The sequence below is a fragment of the Gambusia affinis genome, linkage group LG06 (assembly GCF_019740435.1).
Source record: "Gambusia affinis linkage group LG06, SWU_Gaff_1.0, whole genome shotgun sequence".
NCBI lineage: Eukaryota > Metazoa > Chordata > Actinopteri > Cyprinodontiformes > Poeciliidae > Gambusia > Gambusia affinis.
In genome coordinates this window covers 16,603,561-16,621,370 of record NC_057873.1, presented here as the reverse complement: position 1 = coordinate 16,621,370, position 17,810 = coordinate 16,603,561, and the positions used below count along the sequence as shown (strand labels likewise).

Here is a 17,810-nt window from a genome sequence, read left to right as displayed (position 1 = left end):
AGTGTGAATCCCAGCATTCACTCGTTGGCTGCTCCTCTTCTGACTCGCGGCTCTTTCCAACAGCACTGAATATGCCAAAGCCACGTTGCTGTGGATACCACTACGTATTTTCAGTGTAATACCAGCCAAACACACATGCGTACTCACAACAAAACACACAGTCTTCTTCTGTCTGCTGTGTGCTACTACCTTGCATACCGGCCTTTGTGCCTTGTTGTCTAGATCTGTTGTCTTGTGGAAGTTCCCATCTGAGTTCCTACCTGTCTGTTTGAATGTCTGTCTGCCCACCTGCTCCTCTGCTTTACTACTCAAGAGACGTGATTGTTTTTTGTGGCAGAAAACCAGCACAAACAGAAAGATTTAGTTCCTTTCTGAAATACTTGTTGGCCTTCTCTTGTTGCTTTTTATATGCTGCAGCATAATAGTGTTTCAGATCTTCTTTCTTTCACTTGCCTGTTTCTCCAATTAGTATTTTGTGTTCACAGTTTACAGGAAGGCAGGATAGCAGGATTAGTCTACTGTCCTGTCTCCCTACCAAGACCACTTCTTATTTTTGACCTCCTTATTAGTTTCTTTTCCACTCCAATAGACTTTGAATTGACACATTAAGTCAGGGTGCTTAAAAAGTTGCCAGTATAAGATAATAATGAAGGATGTGGGTTCAAGCACTATGCCCTTACTCTAAATAGCCACTGGGGGGAAAGTGTAATTGAAAACAGAAACAATGTATGCCACACTTTTGTCTATTCGTTGAGCCTTTCCATCTTTCTGTACTTTGTATTCTGATGTCAGATGAATGCTGGACACCCTGTCTCTTCTCATTCGGTGAGGAGGAACAGGATGCACAGCTGCAACATTTAGGAATTTTGTAGACTTGTAGGTTGAGATGACCGAGGGTTTATTTTTCTCTTTGCAAATGGCCTTGTCTTTTTCATTTCTAAAAGATAAAAGATAAAATGGGAACAGATTATCAATATGTTAGCTGGCTTTTATAAGTTTGAGAGTGTTCAGACTTCTCTGGATTATTTTGTTAGTGGTTAGGAAGGCACACATTTTGTTTACACACCTTAAAGCTGAGTCAAATCAGTTAATCTGGGCTACAGAGAAGGTAAGCAATGTATAAAGAATCAAAAACGCTTTGTGTGTATGGAAACTAGAGCGTTGAAAGATTAGGAAAGAGTCCTGACTCCTGCTCATGATAATTCCTCTGTTTTCATTGCTGGTACTGCAACTTGTCAGCAGCAGAGCCAGACTGAGATGGATTTCAGGACTGTACCGAAATCCAAACACTGAATCTGAGGCTCAGTCTCAGTATTTTTGAGTTAGTGAGACCAAATGCTGAGCTTTTGACACAGATAAATTCTTGTAAAATTCAGGAAATTCCAACTGCATAAAATTGTACCTTTTCCGAGTTGGCTTTAATAAGTTGGTGGCTGCTAAGATACTTTGGATCATTCGGTGTCCAATTTTGGCAACTGCAGATATTTCTCAAGACCCAAATGAGTCAGTTCTGATCCTGCAAGCTATGAGTAGTTGGATGACTAATGGCAAAAACAATTCCATTCTTTTCACAGCGGGAAGCATATTTTTGTTCTCTTATTGACTTGCGAAAGCTGGTCTTTCTTAAAAACAACTTCAGTCAGTTAAGATTTTGTCATGATAAACTTTAACAGACAGATTGTTCCTGCCAAGTATTTTATGGAAGTGCCTGCTCCTTTCCAAACTGTTTTCACTGACATCTTCTCCTACAGAGCTGTTTAAAGCAAAGAGCATCCAAATTCAGTCTTGGATTTCCATAACTTCCTTGCTTTACTCTTGTTCTCAATACACCCTTTTACTTCATGGTTCTGCCTTAAGAGTTTAACTAGGAGCCTTTCGTTACAGATCAATTTATCCTTCAACGTATTACTAGGTAGTCTACCGAGCTCAAAACCTGTATGAGCTTGTAGATCACACACCTCCCATTTTGGAAAAAGGAGTCTGGCTTGAAGCTTGGAACCATCAACTTTGAGGGATTTCCCCAAGGCTGAGCTTTGTGTCACAATCGTCATGCCACTGTCCAGATGTTATCAGTTGCTGTGCATGTTATACACATCATCAGGTCCTGTTGATCATCATATTTCTCAGATCAGTTAGACATTGGACGTTAGCTGCTGGCGATGTTTTTGTTTTGATCACACTTGTTCCACCTTTTAAAGTTAATAGTGGTGATGGCTATGAGGGGCTGGTGGGGCCCCACAAGAGTCAATCTGTATTAGTAAGAGAACAAAAGTAAAGGATGAATAAAAATATAAATATTTATATTGTTACCAAGCAAGTAGTTCTGTTAAAATGAATAAAAAAATATTGGTTAAGGATGGAAGGTAGTCAAGTTTTGGATAATATCACATTATTGAAAAGGATCAATGTTGTTTTTAAAATAAGTTTTGTTATGATCAACGTGGAGGGAGAAACTATTTTGAAATATGTAAAAATAAGTTAACTTGTTAGACGTAAAATTGTTTGTCCATTGGAAACCTGGTATAGATTGTGTGAAAAAATGCAGTAGTCATCAGTTCTTCTTCTTGTTTAACCTTAATTAGGACAATTGGTGTCTTTAAGGTTTTAATCAGCACTTTTAAGGCAACAGTCATGCTTCTGGGTAGTTTGATGTCATGATTGAGAGAGCAAATGAGAGCTGCCTGAGGACCTCAGAAAATAAAAAATAATTCTAGTGGTAAGGGCTATGAAATCATGTAGCAGGAAAATGCACACAGGAGGAAATGCAAATGAAGAACCAACAAAACCATCCAAAACCATTCAAACTGAACTCCATGTTCAAGGATCTTAATGTTTTTGTTTTTATTTCTCCATCTGCCACTTTTTGAACATAACTGACTTCAGGTAGGCTCCAAAAACAACAAAACTAAGCCAGTCTGGAATTCACCAATGCGTGTTCACAGCCCCCATATAAACTGGAAGAATAATTCTTGAACTATTTAGAGAAAACCGGATGTCCAGCCAGTTAAATCATCTCTATGAGGTCTTCAAGGAAAGAAACGCGTTACATATTGTAAAACAAAATAGTGTACTAATTTTAGCTTTTGTTGCTTTGCTGTGGCAAGTCATGAATCTCTGCAGAACACAATTATTTCTCAAGACTATTGAGGCATATTGGAATAAAATATGCTGTCCAGTGTCAGAAAGCATATTAGTCTTTGGCCACAGGTCTTCAATCCTGACACAATGAGTCAAGGAAGCATGGAAAAAGAAAAGTATTGAACCACTTTTTCAATGGTCTTTTGAAAATCCATGAAATACTCTTTATAGCTTACACAAGTTTAGCAATTTTCTTTTTGGGAAAAAAAACAAAACAGGTATTGCTTGCAGATATCTTATTGTGAAGTAGATTTATTGTTGCCATCTTTGTTGACCATGCCATTAAAAAGCAAAGCAAAGTCTTATTTGTGCTAAATATTTGGAGAAGTAGTTTGTGCCAACACATTTTTCTGGCTTGGTACTTGTTGAAATCTACATAGATCTACAAATATGGTGAACTTTTTATTATAAGGTACTCTTTTGTGGTGTGTTCAAGGAGAGTTCACCATCTTTCTATGGATGTTGAAAGGTCTTTAAGGAAGGTGGTTTGTCTGTAAAAGCACCTTTCATGTACACCAAAAACAGGAGCCTGCTTTTACACAGGAACATTTCAAGTTGAACTTTGGCCGTCACGTTCCAAAGTAAACCAGTTAATGCACACTGTTCTATTTAAAATAAGAAATGAGAACCTCATCCATCACTTCATGCCATGACAAGCAGAGCCAGATGCAGTGTGCTGATTCAGTAAGTCTGAGTGGAATGTTAGCATGCTCCTGAGGAATGTTGCATTTCCAAACACTGGAATCTCAGTCAGAGGTTCCAGGCACAGGGGGCCAATTCAGGAAGCATGCTAAGGTAATCTTCAGTCCTGACTGTATGCATGATCCAGTTTGTCTGAACCCAGTTAAATTATACTTGGGTATTATGGGTATTATACTGGAAGGTTTAAAACTGAACAGGAATTTGGAGTTTTTATACAAACTCACTAAATATATGTATGATATTTATAGTTTCATGTGAATGAATTAAAATTGGGTTTTATATATGCTTTACACACAATGACAGTAGCATTTGTGCTAATTTTGATGGTGGCTTTCAAATGTTAGTTTGTCAATTTGTCTAATTGACCCACGACTAATAAAGAAAGGATTTTCAATACAGAAAAGATTTTTTTTTTTTTATGCAAAAATGGGATATATCCAACACAATCCTGGGGAAGACTGGTGACTTGACAGTTCTCCAGCAGGCCATCACTGCCTTACCCCCAGAAGGAAGACACAAAAGGTTAAGAAATCCTGACCAAACAAGGAGCTCATATTCTGCAGACTTGCAGATAGAGTTCAGTATGTGGAAGTTTCTGTCTTTAGGAACCTTTTTGAATTGAAATATAATATTCAAACTTTGAGAAATAAACTTTGGCTTTTTCTCAGCTGTAAGTCATATTCAGCATTGACAAAAATATATCACTCTGTGTTTCAAATTTGGTTCAAACTTTTTGGTTGCATTAAATTACAGACATGAATTCACTTTTAAAGAAATATACTTTGTTGGAGATCATAGTGGTGGTCTCTTGCTGCCTGAAGTAATTGCTCATTCATTTCTGTCTTTTGTCAGTTGTGCTGCTTTGTTCTTTTGTTTACTCTAGAACGTCTCACTGAGTTCATTTTAGCCAAAATGGTACAGAAGGTTGTGGGATTGGGTGCAGGCTGTGTTTTGTCTCCACCATCTGTTTGCCCTTGGACTGAGCTCCAGAAACTATCTGAAGCTGAAACATGTTGCTGCTTTAATCACCACAAAGGTCTGTTCCCAGACCAGATCAAGCTTGGCTGACGTCTTTTCTCTACAGCTACCTCCTCATCTTATCTTCTGCATCTGTATTCACATCCCCAAAGTCTCTCTATGGGGACAGGTATGTTTTCACTGAGCTCTCTTTGTGTTTCTTCCTCTACCGCCTGCTTACTTCCCGTCTGTTTGCTTCCTTTCTGTGTTAATAGCTGATCCAGCTGTTGCTCCAGCGGCAGCAGCTGCCCAACTGCTACACCTCTCATGCACATGCAGACACGCCTCTGTACAGACAAGTATGCCCTCATCCCAGCTTAGACAGACACTCTATATCTGAGTGTGCCAGGATGTTCCCGTCTCTTCCCATCGACTCAGTGGCCAAGGTGCGGATGTTTATCCTGTCTCCCCTTGTATATGTGTCTCACTTTGTTTCTCCCCATCTGTTTCCAAAACAGTTTCCCTTCCTACCTCCTTGTAAGTCAGTTTGTCCTAAACCATTTGGAAAAGTAGTGGTTTCCATTCATTGTTGCGTATTAATCCACTGAGTCATAAAAAGAGTCAAATTCCAGATTTACTTGTCCCATTTACCAGAAAACAAAAAAAAAGACATTCTTCTTATTTGTGACCAAAACATGTGGGATTATAGCAGTGAATCATTTGCTGCATTTATCCTTGGATCAACGAATATCAGGCTTACTTGCCTGTCACTGCTGTGATTGAGGAATGTCGTTTTAAACAGAAGCCATGACTAATTGAACAGTAGATTTCACCAATTGGTGAAAAATACAAAACTGTTAGTATCTTAACTAAAATTGCTGCTTTTGACACTTGAAGACCACTCTGATGGGCTTAGTTCTCACAGTCTCCAACATAATCTAGCATGCAGACAAATAAGTCTGAAACATCTAGTTTCTCTGCTCAGTCCTTTGAACATACAGCTCCGCTAAAGTTTTATAGAATGTCTAATTTGGCTTTATGAGGTTACACCCTTTAGATGCTGCAACTTCTTTCGTTTTACAGCTTTTTGCTATATTTTAACCGAGCTTTGCAAAGAGAGCCAACTCTTAAAGATTTTGCCCATGGCTGAGCACAGCCGCACACGTGATAGTTTAATGCAGAGTAGACTCAATTAATGGTGAACACAAGGGTGACCCCAACCTCACCCTCCACCCACAAAACTAAAACTTTTCCTCCAGTTCCAGTTTATAGCAAATAGCTGTTTTTGTTCCATTTATATTGCAGTGTTGCCACAACTTTCCCACACAACGTTACTATGCATGTCAGCTGCTTAGGAAATTACAGCTCCCAAATATAGGGTAATTGGCAGCATTTGATTGTTTACAAAAATAATGTTTGCTGAGTCCAAATTCCTCCATTGGCTCCATAGTCACTAGAGAACCCAAGACTAAAGACAGAATCCCCAAATGTCACTCCTTCCAGGACACTTTCTAGAAAGCCTAACAACTGTTGTTTGGTGGCCAAACACAGATAGACAGAAGCTTTTGTGCTACATCTTGAAGCTACAAGGAGGCAACCTCCTAACGTTCCAGAGCCAAAGCTGTGTGGCTGGTCCAGTATCTAGTTGGTTTCGCTCAAGCTTACACAGCAACTTGGCCTTCCTTCCCAGCAATTAGAGGTCATTTCATGTCCCTTAAACCAGATTATGATGCCTCCCACCTTGTCCATGTCGCACTGGATGTAGATGTCTCCACCCACATCTGGTGGTGGTGGCCATGTGAAAGAGGCTTCCTGTCTCTTCCTGTTGAGTGCTGTTTTACCATTTGGAACCTCACAAAATACAACTTCCTACAAAGAGAACTGGCCAAACTATCTGAGCCAACAACTGAGGTTTAATTGCCATGGGTGACCCTGCCAAGGTGACATAGTGCTGTACCAGATGGCCTCCGTGATTATGGTGGTGCTCACTTTCTCCATCCCTCACAACAAAAATTAAATCAGCAATGAATGACACATTAATATTTAGTTAGCCACATATTTTCTCTTTAGCTGAAGCTAAGTAGATGACTGAGCAATGGCTACTTGGGATGTGGCAGTATAAAACGTTCAGCTATTGATCTTCAATATTAATGTCATTAATGATATTTCTGATAACCAATATTGAGAAATATTATAGGCATTTCCCCACCCTTCAGACACCATGAAAAAATGACCGCTGAAATTGACTCTGCGCTTCAGTTCATCACCCCACAGTCCTGCGATTAATCAGTTTCAACCCATGGCCAACTCCCACTCCTCTGCCCCACTGAGACACATACTGCAACAAGATGGAAATAACCATTGGTTATTGATATCAGTCCAGTTTTACTTGTAGGATCAATGCCCATGTGTTGAAAATGGCTACCATCAGCTGATACCAATTTCAATCTGGATATATCCTGCATCCCTAATTGATAACTAAACAAATCTTAATTTTTCTGAAAAGATCTCAGTAGTTTGGTACATAGTGCAAGAAATAGTATGAAATTAGAATAGAATAGATGATAAATGCACTGTATTATAGTGAAATGGGAAAATTCCTGAACAACAGCAGCAAAGGGACAGTAAAACAAAGTAGGTTCAGATTTATGTTGGAAAACACATACATTTTCGATGCTCCCATGATCCAGTATATAGGGTAACTTAGCCCTAGTAATGTAATCATTATTGTCCCAGCCTTATAAAAAATGGCATACAATATTGTGTACTTTGTTTAGCATTGGAATTGTGTTAAAATTTTGTTTAATTTATTCATACATGACTGAAGTCATCATAGGCACAGAATTATTCATACAGCTGGCAGATTACATTTAAAAAATATTTTATATTCATACAAGAAATTTGTTTCTGAAAGAAGTACGATAGGCAACAAATTTAAAGATTGAAAAAAATACTATAAATTAAATATTTAATGTATTGAAGGTGTATACCCTTCTCAATAATTGTTGGGATTTTTATTTATTTTTTTACATTTCACCAAACTTTTATTATCGAGCGGATATTTTAATGATTTATCTTGGTGATTAGCTCATAGTATTTTTGTTTGACAGGATTCCTTCCCATCACCTGTATCTTTAGCTCCCTTAACAGATTCTTGGCCAGAGTCAAGTCAGGAATCTGGCTGGCCCACTCTAAAACATTTATATTGCTTTGAGATAGAAACCCATCCATCCATCCATTTTCTATTCACCCTTTGTCCCTAATGGGGTCAGAAGGGTTGCTGGTGCCTGTCCCCTGCTAACGTTCTGGGCGAGAGGTGGGGTTCAACCTGGACAGGTCGCCAGTCTGTCGCAGGAGATAGAAACCTTTCAGTAAAATTAAAAAAATTATTTTAAGGTGCAATAAAATGTCGGCTTACCTCTCCCCAACAAACATTTTTGTGAATGCTGATGTTCACCTACGTTGTGTGTTGCAGGTGCCTTTTGAGATTTTCCTACTGTTGCGAGAACAGAAAAGGAAAACTAGAGTCAGTAATAGTGCCCACATGTTTCACCACACATGCAAATGTTTAACTCTCCTCCTCCTCCTCCTTTGTTACTCTCGCAAACATTCTCGCTGCTTTTCTCTGTTGTTTTTGTGTCTCGTCAACAAAGCAGGTCTGCATGGCCCTTTCGTGTCACGTCTAGACCGGCATTCCAGTGAATGATTCAAAATTTACTGGGACATTGTTTTGCTTTTTTCTTTGCCGCTCATCCTGTCTATTTTTCTGTCAATTTTCTTTATAGCATTCTTTCTTGTTGATGGCCTCGGGGGGCTCCTCTTCTGTCGCTGATCTTTATTTCTCAACCCATAGTGTTTCACTTCGAGTCAACATGTTTGTTTTGATTGAACGCTATATAAGGCAGGTCATTGATAAAAGTATAAAACAGCAGAGGATATAAAGAAAAGGGAGGGGGCGATGGAGGGAAAGAGAACCAGATGAGTAAAAGAAAGTGTTTTAAGACGGGGGAGACACTGGAGTGGAACAGAAACAGATGGAAAGTTTAAAACAAGGGGAGAGCTCTGCGGTCCTGTGCGTTGATTTAAGCTGCCTGCCTGACTTGTCAGCACAGAAACAACTGGTGAACAGACTGACGGAGTCAAGGAGAGCAGATGTGTCCCTGCTGGTGATGGATGGATTGATGTATGGATTTTTTTATTTTTATTTTTATTTTATTTTATCTAGAGGCTGATGAATTTCCTGCCAGAGCTGGACTGCTTTTCTTCATGAGTTATTCTCAGCAGAGCATCTGGTTTTAGGCCCTGAGATCATTAAATAAAATCAGTTCTGCTCTATAACTGAGATCATCTCTCTTGCCTCTCTGCAGAAATCAGAGTACAGATTCTGATTTAATGTTCTTTATTGTCAAAAATAGGGTTGTACAGTATGTCGTGAATATATTGTCATCACAATGTTGATGTGTGCAATATTTATACAGCAAAAATTATTGGCTGAAATATCACAAGTCCTATGAACTTCAGTGTTTTTTATGCTATTGACATGGCTCAAAATGGTAAACGTCCATCAGTGATGAAAGCATAAATGAAAAGGAAAGGAAAGAATTAATGAATTGCCTCTTACTATGTTTAATGTGATTCTTAGAGACCAACCTGATGCTCACACACTCCCTCAGATTCACTGTAGGAGTTAACAAAACCATAATTAGTCTCAGATTCACATCTTCAGCTTGCCTCCAGACAGATTGTGCACAGACCCACTCAGTGCCTCTGTTAGGGTTTCACCAGTTCTGCATCTAGTGTCACATGCTGAAAAAAAAAGTGTTTCTAATTGAAAAATGATTTTGCGCATGCCTTCCAGAACTAAGTTTTTTTTATTTATTTATTTATTTATTTATTTTTACATTTTCACAAACTGATGGAGATGGTATTATTTTGTTTTTGTTTGGAAAGTTTAGTTTCAAGATGAGTTCTTATTTTAAAAGAATGGATTAGTCACAGGAAGTGTTATTTTAATTTATGTGAAGGTTCATGCTGTTTGCATCTTTTGGGTAAACTATTGTCATCTACAGTATATGCAGGGTGTTTTTTTGTATTTTTTTTAAATAAAACAAACGTACAAACATCTAACTTTGCAATCAGTGTTGAGTATACTTGTATGCTATGTAAATAATTTTAGAGTTGATTATCTGCTCTCATGTCCTGTAAACTACAAAAGTCTTAAATGAATGTTTAGTTGATTTTCCCCTTGTTTTCTTCAGCTTTTGTTTTTCTGACATAATTTTTTTTTAATTTAGGTCTTTAATTTAGATTTTTTTTTCCAGTTTAACTTGGTTAAACCTCTCTGCTCTGCTTTAAATTATATGTTTATACATATACACTACACATCAGAGCAAGACAGGCTAATGGATTTGTTCAACTTGACTTATGAGCCATTGTTGTTGAATCTTAATGATGGTACTAAAATTTCTGTTTATTGCTTTCCATCTCAGCGTGAGTTGTTTCCTAATCTGTCTCTTCCTTCTTTCCCTCCTCATGACTAATTCTCTACTTTCCTTTCCCCTTTGTAATGTTCTCCTTTCTTAACACTTGTTGGGTGGTCAGATAAAAAATCTTGCTGTGAAACGATGAAATTCACTAACTATTAGCCACCTGTTTATCTTTGGCCTGATCTTAAAAGAGCAACAAGGCTCTATTTATTTGACTTGGAAACCATAAGTGGCCAAACGAATCCATGTTTACTGTCTTCTTGTTCACAGTTCTCTTGGAGAATTGTTTTTAACCACAATGAAATATCAAACAGCAGAGCCTGAAGCTACAGTCAGGGTAAATGGCAATGGCCTGTACTTGCGTAGCGCTTTATTCTGCAGTCGGTCTTTCTCCCTTTCATACACACATCCACACACTGGTGATGCTAAGCTACATTGTAGCCTCAGTTGCCCGGGGACATAGTGGCTCTGAACTGAACTGAAAACTGCACTTACCTTCCAGTGTTTGGTTTTATTGTCTAAAGGTTTTTAACAGGTTCTAAAAATGTTTCATTCTAAACTCAAGAATGCAAAATCACACTTCGATTGAACCAGGTATAAAATATTACAAGTTTGCCTTATAAAGCTATTACTGAAAAGCTTTTGAAAAAGACTGAATGTGCCTAAAACAAAAACCCCTTGATATTTAAAATTAATAGTAATATAACTAAAGTATATTTTTTGCTCAAGAGTTGACACTGTTGAGCAACTCTTTAAAACCCTTGAATTTAAAGGGCCCTTTCTTTGTACAATGTACTGCTGTTGACAGCTGATACTCGGCGTAGTGGCTGAACTGAATAGTTGTCGGCCTCCAATGAAAATGAGGCACTGACAGCTGCGCTGTCTGTATCTCCCACTGTTGTGTGAAATAGAAATTACTGATGTTGCAATATAAGAGACTCATGTTAAAATTATTATAAGGTGGTTCTTTGTTGTATTTGGTAGACATGATAAAAAATAGTGCAGGCTGCACAGTGGCGCAGTTGGTAGAGCTGTTGCCTTGCAGCAAGAAGGTCCTGGGTTCGATTCCCGGCCCGGGGTCTTTCTGCATGGAGTTTGCATGTTCTCCCTGTGCATGGTAGGTTTTCTCCGGGTTCTCCGGCTTCCTCCCACAGTCCAAAAACATGACTGTCAGGTTAATTGGTCTCTCTAAAATTCTCCCTAGGTGTGAGTGTGTGTGTGCGTGGTTGTTTGTCTTGTTTGTCTCTGTGTTGCCCTGCAACAGACTGGCGACCTGTCCAGGGTGACACCTCTAACACCTGCCCACCTCTCGCCCGGGACGCAGCTGGAGATCGGCACCAGCAACCCTCCCGACCCCATTAGGGACGAAGGGTGTTCAGAAAATGGATGGATGGATGGATGATAAAAAATAACATTTAGGAAACATTTTTTTATGTTTTTTCCCGTCAAGCTGAAAAACCACATTTCCTGTTTCTCAGTAATGCTTTAAATAATACAGATTTGCAAAATAGTGAAGTGAAACTGCCCTAACAAGTTCCTAGGTATAGGAACTTGTTAGAGCATTTGTTAAAACTTCTTGACTGTGGATCCGTTTGTGCACTAGTTATATTTAGACGGGAAATTATCAAGAATGATTTAGAGCATGGAGCCATGCATATAAAGATTACAGGTGTGGATAGCATTTTATTATCTAACTTTACATTCAGTTTCATTCCTGACCACCAATTTTCTTTAAAGAATGTTTGAGGTCTTTGCTGAACAGCTGGACTGATGTACATGAGGCTGGACTCTTATTACTATCCAGCTTATTGCACTGTATTTTATTTTGGGGCAGTGTAGTGAGGGGGCTAGTAAACTATCATGCACACCACACTTTTCAAACTTTTACGAGTAAAAATAATAAATTAAAATCAACACATGCATCTAATTTCTCCCACTTGATAGTTAAGTGCTAACTTGTGTCTGTCATATGAAATTCCCGCAATATACATTAAAGTTTGTAGTAGTAACATGACAAAATGCAAGAAATTTCAGGTAGTGTCATTAATTTAGCTAATATTGTATGTTGTTGAAATCACAAAGAGCTTGTTTTACATAGGAATTATATTTCTTAGTATCTTTTGCTTAACTTCAGCTTTTGCACATTTTTGGAGGCTGATGGGAAATGTTGCACTGTGCTGCACACAACAGCAAACCCTGACTAGAGATGATAAGGCTGACCGCTTGATGTTAATGTGAAAGGTCGTATTCAGTCAAATATCTGAGCAGAGACTGTGAATAAAGTGAAGGATGGCTCCCAAACCCATGCTATGGTTCCATTCTAGACTGAAGCTGTCCTCTCTCGGTGAGCTTTGTTTTATAGATTTGATCATCTGAGTAACACAATATACACGTTTTAAGGACCTCACTGGTCTACAGAAAGCTCTCAAGAGTTTTATCATCAAGATCAGACTCGCTACATTTTGCAGGTGTGCATTGAGCCGTGCAGGCCACTTGCTCTGTAAATGTTTATAAAAATGATACACATCTTTTCTTAGCAATTCACATTTAATACTGCACTCATGCTGTCTGCAGCCATGTGTCAAATGTGGGCTGGAAGCCAACTGTAATGAACTCCAAAAGAGTTCAGGAGAGTCTCCCTGGCCTAGAATAAACACAGACGGGGGTAAAAACAGTTTGAGTTTTGAGGCTCCTCCTCTGTGTATTTTTATAAAACCATAAAGAACAGTATGTAGAGGAGTGCATAAGTCAGCCTTTATTCCTTTGCAGCCTTCAGATTGGCCTCGCTCCCAAAGAAATCTCCAGCAATATTCTTTTCTTTCCCTCCTCTTTCCTCTTATCCGTCTCAATCTTCTCAGTCTGTCGCTCTCCTATTGTGTAGTGTTGTTACTATGGAGTTCTGTTTAACATACTATTTTTTGTAGCATTTAAGTAAATAATACACAAAATACATGTGCTAGTGATCTTGCCTGTCACTCGTGATGTATTGAAACTCTGTTAAAAAGCCAAACAAATGAAAGGAATAAGGAAGTTGTGCCAACACCAAAGACTTCAACAGTTCTTGTCCTATTTTCATCTGTTTATGACTGTCATTTTCTATCTCCTTGAAGAGCTTTGTAGAAATTGTGCTAACTTTTAACTTCGGTTTATGTAGATATCATTCCAAGACCTACTGTTGGGGTTTCTCTCCAGATGTCTTGACCTTGGCCCAGTCCTTGCTCAGCAGCAAACCTTCACTTTTCACTACAAGAGGCCCTCATTGAAACCAACAATTAAATATAAACACTTTTTCTCTTTTGTTATGTTACTCAAATGCCCAGTATTTGACCCACTTTTTTTAATCAAATGACACAGAACATTTGAAGAATACTTCCATTTTTATTGAATATTTAAAAGAACAAAAGAATTTAAGAGTATTTGCTTGTCTCATTGCTGCAGGTGACCTACCTGGGCAAGATGACAATCTCCGGGACCCAGTTCTTGTCAGGCTGTACGGAGTCAGCGGTAGTGAGTCTGGTGGAACGTCGTGCCTTGGACCAACAGCAGGGCACCAATCCTTCAAGCAATTCCCTGCTGGAAATCCGTCCCTTCCAGGTGCGCCTCCACCACCTGGATGAGCGTGGCGAAGTCTCTCTAACCGTGGACGCCTACCAGGTGGCGCGCATCGCTTACTGCACCGCCGACCACAGTGTAAGACCCAACATATTTGCGTGGATCTACCGGGAGATCAACGACGACCTGTCCTTCCAGATGGATTGTCACGCTGTGGAGTGCGAGAGCAAATTGGAGGCCAAGAAGCTGGCACACTCCATGATGGAGGCCTTCCGAAAGACTTTCCAAAGTATGAGTAGCGACGGGCGCATTCATAAGAGCGGCTCAACAGACGACTTTGCCGAAGACTCGTCCACGCCTGACGACTCAACCCCAGATGACGGTTGAAGTGGAAGTCGAAGGCGCTTGTGTTCTAGATTTCTGTTCTGACAAATTGAGGGATGACTGGATGGACAGAATAACTGCTCTTATTCGTTTCCCCCGTCGTTCCCTTTTTATTTTAAATTTGGTTAAAAAAAAAAAAGAGTTATAAATATATCCTCTGTATGAACCAACATGCCCAGGATGATAAAGTAGCCTATAAATTGATTGAAGGAAAGGTAGATAAAACGGTTTAAATAAAGACCTTAGAGACATTAAATTACTCTATGACCCTCATGAAGGTTTGAAGGCCCACTGTAATAGTACACAAAAATGCTACTCATCATTTCTCATTCAGCTTCTGTTATTCTGCACCTCTCAAAGACTGTGGTGCTTTTTTTTTTAACCACAACACAAAGCAATTTTTTTACCCAATGCTATACTAACCTTTTTGTTCTTCTTGCCATGTAGGGACCAAACCAGAGTTGATAGGTGGCCTATTTTGGGTTCACACTCAGAGTTTAGAGCCGGCGATGACTTTTTAGCTGTTAAGTGATTTTCTTTTGAAATATTTTAGCCTTCATAACAGCAAATGCTGATGAAGGGGGAAAGCCTTCACTAAGGTTACCTTTTGTGATCCCCAAAAAGTGGCCACTTAGCTTGAATGAGAGAGCTACAACATGTGTGTCCGTTTTATTGGTACTGAAACATACAGAGTATCTGTAAGACATAATGAGAAATAGATTATATTTTAGAAGTTCTCACTGGACTAGAAGCCTGGGCCGGTCTGAGACACCTTAATTGTCTACATCTGACGTTTGTTTTATGTATACCAAAATCCAGGCAACATTTTGCCTGTCATATTATGTGCCTCACTTTCCTGTCTTGTCTCAGTGCGTGTGTGCTTTCATGTTTTTCTTGGTATGTACAGTAGGTGTCGATGCTTATTTACTTCTGTATGTATATGCATGAAAATGCAAGCATCTGGGTGTGAGAGAGTAGACAGAAATGAGGAATAAGTGTATGAAATGGTGGGGATCATATTTTTTTATGTTTAAAGAAGTTTCTAAACTCAGACATGGTACTGTGACCATTTGCTACATTTCTTTATCGTACGCTATCCAAGCAAAACCATGAGTCAGAGCGGGCCAGTCGCTGACGTGGTCGGACACCAAGCCGCAGTCGTCCAAGTGAACAGCTCAGACCTCCTGGCCGCTGCTGAATGTATGAGTCCATCGTACTGTGAGCACGTCATATCATGCCCAGTCACTTCAGGCTCCACAAATGGCCTCATGTTATCACGACATCTTGAAGGGAGTGACAGTAAGTGGGGTGTATGTCTCTGCTGCTCTGCATCTCCCCTCCAAGACTGAGGCACTTTCTTCTCTGACAGCACTTCACTGAACCGACTGAACACCCTCGACTCGCATGGCTCTAATCAGCACATGCAGGGCCTTGTAAAAGTATTATTGTCTCTTGTAGTTTTTCTCCTATTGTCACTTAAACAGAAATGTTTGTGTATTTCATTGGAATTTTATTAATGATGGACCTTAATAAGGTAGTGCATATTTGTGAGAGGATGTAAAAGGATGCATTTTTTTATATATATACATCTAAATAGCGAAACATGCCTTTTCATTCAGATTCTATAAGTTAAAAGTTTGGATAACCTTACAATAACATATCCTCTTTTTAATGTGGGCAAAGAGGTTTTAATTTAAAATTTCCTCCACATGCTGGAATTACTAATAGTAATTTTCTTATTTGACTTTGTTTGGGTGTCCATCAACAATTTAGTTGCTTTGCCATTCTTCCTTAAAGGCCAGATCTGTTGCATGGACATCTAATAGTTCTGTTAGCAGAAAGGCCTGAGCTGTTGCTTTCTGCAGCTCCTCCAGTGTCATAATCGGTGTTTTGGCTCTGAATAACGCTCTCGTTGCATGACCTGTACGTATTACGTGGATGACCATGGGGTTGTGCTCAGACTTTAAGATATTGTTTTGCAAATTAACTCTGCTTTAAACTTCTCTACAGCTTTCTCCCTGCCGTGTCTGTCGCCTTCCTTTGTCTTTATGATGCTGTTTGTTTACTAATGTTCTCAAACAAACCTCTGGGGCCTTCACAGAACAGCTGTACTTATACTGAGATTTAATTGCACGGACTTGGACTCAAACTAGTAATTAGAGGACTTCTGAAGGTGGTTTTCTTGCAAATTGTGAATTTTATTTAGTGGCGGCCTTGAACTAAAGAGAGCAAAACAAATACATGCCATGCTTTTTTCTTTTTTTTTCATTCCAAAAGAAATAAATTGAAAACTGTCAATTTTCCTCTTCTTCACTAATATGCACTACTTTATGTTGGGCTGTAAAAAAAACCATGTTGAAATTAGTGTTTCACAAAATGTAAAATTCAAGGCATTTTAATACTTTTGGAAGTTACTGTACAAATACAATCCTAGATACAAGAATACATACTGTATGTACACAAAATGTATTTGAAACTTGCTCAATAAGCTTATGTAAATACAAATGTATCACTTTCCAAATATTACAACATAAATGGTGATAGCTATTTTAAATAAAAAAAACATATTGAGAACCTTTATATGCTGAAATAGTGTAATTAAGCTGAACTGTGAAGAAGAAGAGACTGATTGTTTTGGATGGAGGCGTGTGTGTGTGTGTGTGTGTGTGTGTGTTTGATCTGAATGTGATGGGGAAATGTGTAAGAGGAGGTTGTAAAGTGAGAGGAATGATGATTGCAAAGCTGTAGTTTACTGGGCCATCTCTGCCTTACAGCTCAGACACGCTTCAAATGTTGAGAGAAAAAAATGTTACCATAACTGTTTTCTATATGGTGTGTGTGCGTGTGTGCAAAGATCAAAACGGTTACATATAAAGCATTTACCAAGATCTCAAGATGGTGTGGTCTGTTTTGTCTCCACATCACAGTCCTCGCTCTTCATTTATTCCCCAAGTTAAATCAGATCTGGCCTAAAAGAGGTTCTTTTTTTTTATTATTCTGTAAACTCTGCTGGATTTGAACTGAATGGATTCCCTGCTGCGGCATCATGTGGGAGGATAAACACCAGGCATTCTCAGCTTCAGAGTGAGCAGAATGTCTCAGACACATGATGTTCTGACAAGGTGCCAGCACAGATGTAAAGCATAACCTCACTGTCCGCTTGTCCACATTTTCCTGGGCCTTGGTCAGGTTGTAAAGTCGTTTTTTGTCTGCTCTAGTAAATGAGACATATCCTCCAGTTTCAAAACCAAACTATGACATGGATTTAGTATCCCCCACTTCTGGTACTGCGATTGTTTTTTAACTGCGTGTGTTCACACACTGCCAAGAACAAACTCACAAGCATGATGGCATTTCCAAATGTTTCGGTTTTGATGGGAGGTTTTACTGCCACCATTCCTCGCATTCCTTCTCAAACAGTTCTTTTTATTTGTGTTGCTGTAGTCTTCCTCTGCTTCCTCCTTAAAATGCCCACATCAGTAACAAGATAACCGATTCCCTTCTGCTTGTGTAGCAGGCAATCATTTTGCAGTCTAAGAGCTGCAAAGAATTAGATGCAAAATGGATGCTGAGAAGGATGCTAATGGGCCA

General features: G+C 39.1%; 1 protein-coding gene across 2 annotated transcripts in view; it reads left to right on the top strand.

Annotated features, from left to right (window-relative positions):
* Window positions 1–16,799, top strand: part of pid1 (phosphotyrosine interaction domain containing 1) — a 30,000-nt gene extending 13,201 nt beyond the window's left edge. For both annotated transcript variants that reach the window (XM_044118712.1, XM_044118711.1), the window contains one exon: window positions 13,722–16,799. In XM_044118712.1, coding sequence (XP_043974647.1) covers window positions 13,722–14,222 — 501 coding nt within the window. In that variant the 3' untranslated portion in view covers window positions 14,223–16,799. The remainder of the gene's footprint in view (window positions 1–13,721) is intronic.
* Window positions 16,800–17,810: the final 1,011 nt, after the last annotated feature.